General features: G+C 37.1%; 1 protein-coding gene across 1 annotated transcript in view; it reads right to left on the bottom strand.

Moving 5' to 3' along the window:
• The window catches only part of rab1ba (zRAB1B, member RAS oncogene family a), a 20,200-nt gene extending 10,967 nt beyond the window's left edge, over positions 1-9,233 (bottom strand). The window contains exons 1-4 of the mRNA XM_008319454.3: positions 8,790-9,233; positions 2,099-2,171; positions 1,864-1,959; positions 253-348 (exon numbers count right to left, since the gene is read on the bottom strand). Of these exons, the coding sequence (XP_008317676.1) occupies positions 253-348; positions 1,864-1,959; positions 2,099-2,171; positions 8,790-8,803 (279 nt within the window). The 5' untranslated portion in view covers positions 8,804-9,233. The remainder of the gene's footprint in view (positions 1-252; positions 349-1,863; positions 1,960-2,098; positions 2,172-8,789) is intronic.
• Between the last annotated feature and the right edge of the window lie 164 nt (positions 9,234-9,397).

Below are 9,397 nucleotides of genomic sequence, written 5' to 3'. Positions count from 1 at the left end.
CAGAGACATTGCCTCTGGGCCAAAGCGCCACTTATATATATTCAGTATTTTTGTATATATATTCAGACTTTTTGTATAAATATCCAGACTTTTTGTATATATATTCAGACTTTCTGTATATATATTCAGGATTTTTATATATGTATTCAGACTTTTTGTATATATATTCAAAGATTAATTTCCTGAATGGCATGCCATAGTATATCTATATATCTATATATATGGATATATATTTTTATTTTTTACACTCACCTGATCTGTAACATCATATACAACTATGATGCCATGAGCTCCACGGTAGTAACTGGAGGTGATAGTGCGAAATCTCTCCTGACCTGCAGTGTCCCACTGAAACAGAGGGAAACGGACAAATAGTTTGACATATGTTCCATATGATCAAAATCTCAACGTGAAGACCTAGAGGGAATTTCTAACAGAATAATGCTAACTAAAACTCCATCACATCATTGACATGATAGTAAATACTAAATGAAACCTCACTGTGATGCATACTCCAAGTGAGTTTTTCTTCCAGAAGCAGTGACAATACTGTCATGTTAGCATGTGCTTGCAAGTATTATCACAGGCGAGTAAATCAGTGCCTTATGAATGAACACCATCCATTGCAATGCAAACTTTACTACAGGTCTTTCCAGCTTTTTTTTTGTCCAACAGTTACATGTGAATTATTCTTTGTCTAATAAATTCACTATACATCTTAAGTAGATGTCTAAAATATCCTTACTGCAACAAAGTTCTGATGCCAATGGTTTAATATTTGCAATTTGGAAAAGTCAGAGAAGGCACATTGACAAGAACAAAAACAAGAAGCAAAAACGTAGTGAAGTGAAAGCCTAAGAAGAAATATCAAACATATTGCCAAATGTTAAAATAGTATTTTTTTTCAGAGCTTCATGCTAGTGATATATTTGATCATCTATAATGTTCTGAATAGAACAAATTTATACTTGGATTGATTCATGGGTTTGATGGTGAGGTTATCTGTTGAGAAATTAAATTGTTCTACAGTATGTAGAAATAAATAATAATCTCTTTAAAAAACATTTTAACAACAAAAAAACAAAACAATTAAAAACACAATTAAATGTCAATTCATCTCTGATTGTTGATTTTCCAAATGATCATCATCATGACCATTTTAAGTGTTGATTAGCAGTGAACCAGCAGATGTAACATTATACATATACAAATTATACAAATTATAATTATATCATCCGTCTCGAAACTATCATTTATTCACTGAAAATAATACCGTCAGTCTTTGATTGTCCTTTTGTGACAAGCAGAATTACAGAATGCCCTTTTACTAGGTAGCAGCAGCTGAAAAAAAAGTGTGTGAGGGCGTGTGTATGTGTGCATGTGCGTTTGCATGCTCCTGTGCTGCCCGGCTTATGCCAACTTTTCCTTATATTGATTCATACTTGTATTGTGGGACAAGATGAAAATTTGTTGCGAGGACACTCGGTGTGAACAAAATGCGAAGGACAATGGGAGGGTTAAAAAGATTTTTGAGTGTATTTTTGTGACAATGTTTGCAGGCCCTGGTTTCACATAAACTAAGTAAATTGAAAATTAATATATTGCAGTAAATATACTTTGTGACATTTTTGTTTGTTTGTGCACCACTGGATTTGTCTAATGTAATTTGGGAAACGCTGGACTAAAGGCCTATTAAAAGAAAAGTCACTGTAATAAAGACATAATCAAATGATTAGGTGTTTTTTCTGTGACATTCTCAATTTATTCACAATGAATCAATGTTGAACTTTGGCTCCTCTTGAATTGAGTTAAAAAGAAAGATGTAACTTAGCAGAGTTCTATTGTGTGTCTTTCAGCACTCACAATCTGCAGTTTGATGGTTTTGCCATCCAGCTCAATGGTGCGGATCTTGAAGTCTACTCCAATGGTGCTGATGTAGCTCTCTGTGTATGTGTCATCCTGTGGGTGAAGAGAGGAGGTGAAATTAGGGTATCGATAGGATGTGCAATTACACTTAAAGCTGCAGTGGTACAAGCATTCAAATGCAAGCAAGTAGTGGAACATATCTAAAAGTGGGTAAGAAAGAAGTAATACTTACTGCAAAACGGAGCAGAAGGCAGGATTTTCCTACTCCAGAGTCTCCAATGAGGAGGAGTTTAAACAGATAGTCACTGGAAAAAAAATACAGGACAGGTCAGAAAGAAGCCTGTCTTAAAGCCGCAGTTGGTACAATGACTTATTGCTCCTGGCACAATTAGTTTAAATAGGAAAGTGAGAATGAGAAGATCACTGGCAAATGGATAAAAGAGGGACTGAGTCTATGTTGATATGAAGAAAGGCATGCAATGGTCTACCCAGAGGGCAACTATAGTACTGCACGAGTTTAGAGGTCATGCTGAGTTCAGAGTACAGCCAGTGTACCTGGGGAATTCAAGATGGAGAGTAGTAGTAGTTTCATAATCTACGGTGAGTTTTAGATTCCAAAAAAACTTTTGATATCTAAATTCAATATTTTTTTTACAAGAAAACTAAACTTTGAATTCACCAACTGATTTTCAATGTTATAATAGAACACAGCTGGAAAAATCCTACCTACATACAGCTCCCTGCTCCCTCCTTTGCAAGTGGTCAGAAATTGCTGGCTGGACATATTTACCAGTCAAAAACAGAGCCAGTAGATGGCAGTAATGCAACTTGTACAGTACCAGCAGACATTCCAGGCTATGGAAGCAGAGGCAGACTCATCTTACAGGAGGAGAGGTGTAATGTACATTATACAAGTTTGTGTAAAATAATTTCATGGTTTCAATTGAATATTTCTTTGTATTTGTGCTACAGTGGCTACATTTCATCGATATTTACTGTTACTTCTTTGTTCAATGAAAAGTTTTGCATTGGAGAAAATGTTCAGGAACCACTGATTTTAAATTATCATTTTATTGCAACCCTGCAATTGAGAAAACCTTTCATATTCAATCTTGATGTCGGCACTGGTTATTTGTTACTTCAGGTTCCACTAAAGAATAAACAAAAAACTGGAAAGAAAAACCTGAATTGCATGTCACAAACAGCGCAGGCAGTGTAGCTATTCTTGTATCACAGGAACTGAAACTTGTGACCTCAATCAGCTGACAATATGTCAGTAACACTGGATGCAGCATGGGCTGCATTGTAATGAGGACAATTTTCACAAGACCGCAAGAGTGACCTAGGGTTTAGAGTAGGGCTGCTCGATTATGGCAAAAATCAGATTAAAATCACGATTATTATCGATTTGAGAATATGCTTGCACCGACTTTTAAACATTATTGAAGGTTAAACTGACAAAAACGTGTTTAAAACAGAATTCCCTTTAGCGTTACAAGGAGATTTGGGAGGAGTAGATGGTTTCCTTCCAGCCGAGCCAGAACCAATTCATTCCCCAACCCCCCTTCCATTACCTTAGCCTAGTATAAGCCTGTCTGCCCGCCTTTTGATGTTACCATTGTGTTAGTGTAGGTGAGTGTCATACAGTATGTTTTTATGTCATATTAATCTGAAACCAACTTTTGTTTGTTTTAAAGTTCTTCTCATCATTTTTGGTTCTGTGCATACTCGGTGCTTTGTTCAAATTCATACATTTGTTAACCTAAATTGTGATGTGCAGCACATTAAAGAATTCAACAGCACATTTTCCATAAAGTCTTTATTGTGGCCTAGCAGTGGGGGTGTGTGGTTCAGAGTCGAGTCCACCAGCTGCCAAGTTACACTGAGGTGCTCTGAGCATGTCACCGTCCCCACACACTGCTCCCCTGGCGCTTAAAGCTGCCCACTGTTTACTTTGGTGATGTGTTAAAAGCAGAGGTCACATTTCGTTGTGTGCAGTGGTGTGCTGTGTCACAATGGCAAGTATTATATACCTTATTGCTGTTCACTGCACGTTTTGTTTTGTTTTTTCTATATATTTAGCCAGATATAATAGGCAATACATAAGACTTGGTTTACAGCAAAAATCAGCATACAAGTTGTCTCTTTCAGATTTTCCAACTTTAATAGATTCCCTGCTTTTAGGTGAGTCATTCGTGACAATAAATAAAAAAATGGAAAAAAATATTTTTGTGTGTACTTTTATTGAACACCACATTATATTAATTAACATGTTATTTAAAATAGATTTTTTGAAATAACATGAAGATTTAGTTTTAAAAGTTTAATTTCCCTGCTTTCAGCAAAAACAAAAATACCTCTTGAAATAAAAGAATCTCAAGGAGGAGGGAGCTTAAATGAATAACATAAATAAATAAAATATGTAAAATTACTGCTTAATTCTCCACTCCTACCGGAAATATAAAATAACTGGAGAAGGAGGGTTAATAGAAAAAGAAATTAAAAGAAAATAAAGAAAAAACATATACCCGGAAAGCAACTACCTATAAAACACAATTTCTCATGCAGTTTCAGAATAGCAGCAACAGAAAAATAATTTGTTAACTTCTGTGTAGCTTTTAGTATACGTTTCATATGGAGGTACCCTCACAAAACTTTGAGCAAATGCTGCTGTGATGGTCGCATTACTTTGCTGCTGCTCAGCGTCTATGCACTAGATTGACTGGCCTTAAATTGCTTGTGCAGCTAAATATGGTGCTGCAGCAGGTGGTGATAGAGGTTGGTGGTGTTGCCTATAGTTGCTGCTACAATGGCCCTGCAGGACCTGCTCAGCACCCGAGTCTGTAAATTGTCACTTCACTTGAATCCAAAGAATTGCCAGATTAGGGAGGTGCTATGTGTTTTTTGCCAAAAGCGTTTCCTCTGCCATGCTCTCCAGCCTGTGGCATTCTCTTTACTCCTCTTACTACCGTTCCTGCAGGAATGTTAAGAGAAGCTGGGCATCATCTGACTGGCTAAACCATTATCATCTGACTGGCTAGACAGTCGTGCAAGCATGCCCAAGTGTCCAGGGCTCAATCTGATTGGACAAACATCAGCATGCTAACAGCGAAAGCATGGCACATGTAAACAAATGTATCACATTTCAGACCAGCTTTTACAACGTATTTGTCATGCTGGTTTACATCTCGATGATACCGAAAATAAGAATATTCATGCAAGTCTATGCAAGCGAAAATAAGAATATTCATGCAAGTCTAAGCTGGATCATGGAGTAGTGCGACCTCTGCGTACGTGGATATGCATGCTTGTGTGGGCACTCATTGGCTCGAGAGACACCAAATGCAACTACAGTATGGGCTAACTGACAGATATTTTAGATGGTGAAATGCTGTTTTAGGTCTGAGATCTATAGACTTTACAGTTCCTCACCTTTCAACGATGTCTTATAGAGAAGCCATTAAAATCAATGTTTAACCTTTTTTAAATCAATTCCTGGTAATACCCTCAACTTTTGTATTTTGTATCATCTTATTCATCATATCTTACCCAGTTACTTGAATTACTCAAAAAGATTTTATAGTTTATTTGTTTAAAATTACATTTAAAAACTTAATAATAACTAATTAACTAACTAATCCTTCTGAGCTTAACTACTGAGATCATAGAAAAAACCTCCCCACATTGACAGCACTGCTTAAAAAACTTGAAATAAGATATAATCTTGATACAACTGTTTCATGTTTGATACAGTAACTTGGAGTATCAGCCAATACCAATACCAATCCAAGACCTTCTTTCCTCCTATAGCACGCCACGTGCTGCTGGTGCTGAGGTGGTAGTGCCCCGTTTATGGCATGTGGCACAAAAATAAGTTCAGCATTTGGGTTTAGGTACAGGATCAGATGGGCTAATTTTTTGTCTGATCCTAAACTTTTGACTAATACCCTGCAGGGACATAAACTCTATATCCAGAGAGCACCATTTCCTTCCTGGCCAATTCCTACAGATCTGATAGAAACCAAACAGCACAACTACCCATTATCACTGTAAACATTGATGGAGTAAAAATTGTTGGCCGAAACTGAAAACCAAAAATGAGGAAACTAAGGCCGAAAACTGAAAACCAAAAATGAGGAAACTAAGGCTGAAAACACCAAAAGAAATTATAATGCCAATTATGAGTACCATTGCATTTATGGCTATAACTGTGTACTAACCTTATAAAATAACGGCACTTTAATCGCATAAATTAATATTAATGTTGTATAATGTAAGAATAAAACAATAATAAAATGATGAAAATATTTATTTAGCACATTCCATCAGTGCACAATTTAAAATAAAATATAATTCAAAATAAAATGTTAAACTTGAGACCACATACTGGCCTGCTGAAAGATTGTAAAATTAAATATGTTCTCTCATAAAACCACAACGTGCATTTAAAGCAAACCACTGGATCATTTCTCGTGCGCGCTGCTTTACTCCCTCATCCAAGTAATGATCTTTATAACATGGATCAAGTACAGTGACGACGAAGTGGCGAGGATCTGGATAGATCTCAGTGAAACGTGTGCTGGTAGACTTTATGTTTATTGTTTTCACTCCATGGTCAGTCTCAACTTCTTTGCTTAGAAGATGCTGTAGTGCTGCAATTAAAAGAATATCATCTGCTACAGAGGCATCAGAGAACCTGATCTCTTTAGTTAGTAGTATTCACTTCACTCTAGTGTGAACTGAATGTCGTGAGGAGCTCCTGGCTCCTGTTTGCGCAAACAGGCTTTCCTTCCTGTCATAATCAGCATAACCATCTGAATGTTTGGATTTCAGGTGATAAATTAAACCTGACAAGAAGAAATTCTGCAGATGCACCCAATTTTAAAATTTCAGTGTTACATGCTTTGAAAAACGCTATTCTTGGGTCTTTTTCAGATTTATTGAATTACATCCACACCGCAGACATGCAGGCACATTTAGACAAGACCACACTGGCTGCGGTTTTTGCTGACATCAACAAAACTTCCTGTTTTGGCCGTTTTGTTTTGGATAAAAGTTTTTGGGAAATACACTTTTGGGCCATTTTCGCGCAATCATTTTCAATGGCCGAATATTATCGGTGCAACCCTAGTAAAAATCTTTAGTGCAAGATAATTAGTATCTAATTAACAAACTAATTACAGTTGTTCAGATGTGACTTCATCACACTATGCTAGAGCTGTAATGAGTCATATTTACCCAAAGAGAGGTCACAATGTGTAAATATACGGGTAAACAAAGAGCATCTGCCTAAGGTGTTAGCTAAGCTAGTAAGACAGGGTGAGCTCAGACTCAGAGACGGAACTGTTGATTATACTTTCTGCCAGTTTGCAGCTCTACCATAGGGATTTAATGACAGCCGGGTGTCTTTTGACTTCAGCCATCCAACATCTGCTATTCTGTCGTATCATCTGACATTAACCCTTGCATGTTCCTCAATGGACAGAAGCCAATTGAGGCATCAGTACTCAAGTTAACATTGTAGTCATTGAATATGTGAACACCAGGCAGCATTAACACAAGAATAACATGCAGAAAACTTTACGGAGCCTTTACTATATGACCATTAACATACATCATTAATAAAAGAGCTTTGGGTACTGTTGCCTAAATCAATAAATAATAGAAATTCAATAGTAGTAGAAGAAATAATAGTAGTTTTTGGTAGTAGTTCACTTTCCTTCCTTTCCTTCTTTTAAAAGTACAACAAAGGCCTGTATGACCTTTAAATATACCGATGTTAATACAATTAAAAATCATGTATAAAGGCATTGAATATGACAGTTCAATTATGTTATGTTAGTACAAACCAAACTAATTATGGTCATGTACTAATAACTGCAAAACAAAAGTTGCAATAAACCCAACATTTCGCAACTTTTAGTGCGTAGTCTGAACCCAAACCTGCTTATGCTATGCATGTTAAAAATATAACAGTTTGGGAGTTTTTTTATTAAATTACTTTTTTGTAAAAATGCTAGTTGTTGTACTTATTATGTCTATGTTGTGCTTCTTCACCGTACTTTATTGTTATTTACTGTCTTTGTATATTATGCTTGTACAATGACATTTTACAGCCTCAATGAAGTCTATCTATCAACGTCACAACAGTCCATAATCTATGGTAATCTGGGGCAAAGCACTACACAAACAAAATGCAAGATTGGCCAGTATAGCTACACAACTCCAACTTCTGGCACCACAAAGTAAACTACTAGGGCTGTATGCCTGCGAGCTACATGGCATGTTACACTCGAACGACCTTTTCGGTACTTATAGAAAATAAATAAATAAAACACAATGTATTCGATTTAAAAAGTGTTTTCTCAAGTTGATATCGTTCATCGACACATCACCATATGCTGGTAACAATAAGCGCCTTTAAAAGTCCTGAGTCGTGGCTGTTTATTAGGCTATAGGTCAGCCATTACACAAACGTCACTGGACTGGTTTCCGTTTTCTCATTATTTGAGCTTTGGTCATTCGTTCACATTACGGTATCTAAACTTAAAACTGTAAACAATACGCTCTGGTTTGAAGACCTGGTTTCGCTAAATATACATACAAAGAAGGTGGGCAATGTATTCTTTAGTGTGTACAGTTAGAGATCGCGTGTCGCCGGCAAAAAAATAAAAACGAAGCACGAGTGAGGCGTCAGCTGACGTTAGTGAAACCACGTCCGAGAGAGTGACACATAAAAGAAGAAGCTGTCCGCGCCCTGCTCAACGCCAGCCTGCTAGCTCCTGTTTGCCAATACGCTCAACGACAGAGCAATTAGCCTACTATTCTACGGAGGTTACACCACAACCCACAAATATTACAATTATACAGCGGTAAATAAGTGTGGAATACTCGTTAATGGAACGTTTAAATGTGACACTTACTATTCAGGATTCATGGTTTCACTGAGAATGTGTTTTTTTCCTTCAGTGACTCGACTCTTCCTTCCTTGTCCGAAGAAGAATTTAGACTTCAAGGTCCGGTTATCCGAGGCACTTTGATGGCTGTTTAGAAGTCTGCTTTAATTGTTTTCCTTCGTTCCTGCTGTTTGACCTTTATTACTTTAAATATCCTTGATTCTACCAGGCATATCCCTTTTCCGTCTGTAAAAGCTGTTTTTTCCAAGCCTTTCTGCTTTCCTGTGTCCGCAGCTTACGAAGGGTTCAAGATGGCCGCGCAGGTACGGTAGTGACGTAGGGTGACGTGGCACTTGGTTCAGTTCCGAGGAGACGTTGCAAGAACCGAAGTCCTGTTGCGAAACCTTAAAGCAGTACGCTGAATGTCAAAAGATAAAAGCCACATCTAAAACGCTTTGGGAAGCAGCGTCTACTTTAATCATACATTTAATACGTCCAGTTAAAAAAAAAATGACGCATGCGTAGTGCATTTTGTCCCATGTTGCGGCATAATGTTTCCCTTGGACTCCAATTTGAAATTGCGCCACCCTCCGTGCTCTCCTTTTATTTGTCTTTGAAAAACAATTGTATATGAC

Source organism: Cynoglossus semilaevis, chromosome 1, assembly GCF_000523025.1.
Source record: "Cynoglossus semilaevis isolate Cse_v1.0 chromosome 1, Cse_v1.0, whole genome shotgun sequence".
NCBI lineage: Eukaryota > Metazoa > Chordata > Actinopteri > Pleuronectiformes > Cynoglossidae > Cynoglossus > Cynoglossus semilaevis.
Note: the sequence above shows the minus strand (reverse complement) of the source record. Positions and strands in the feature narration are given on the sequence as shown.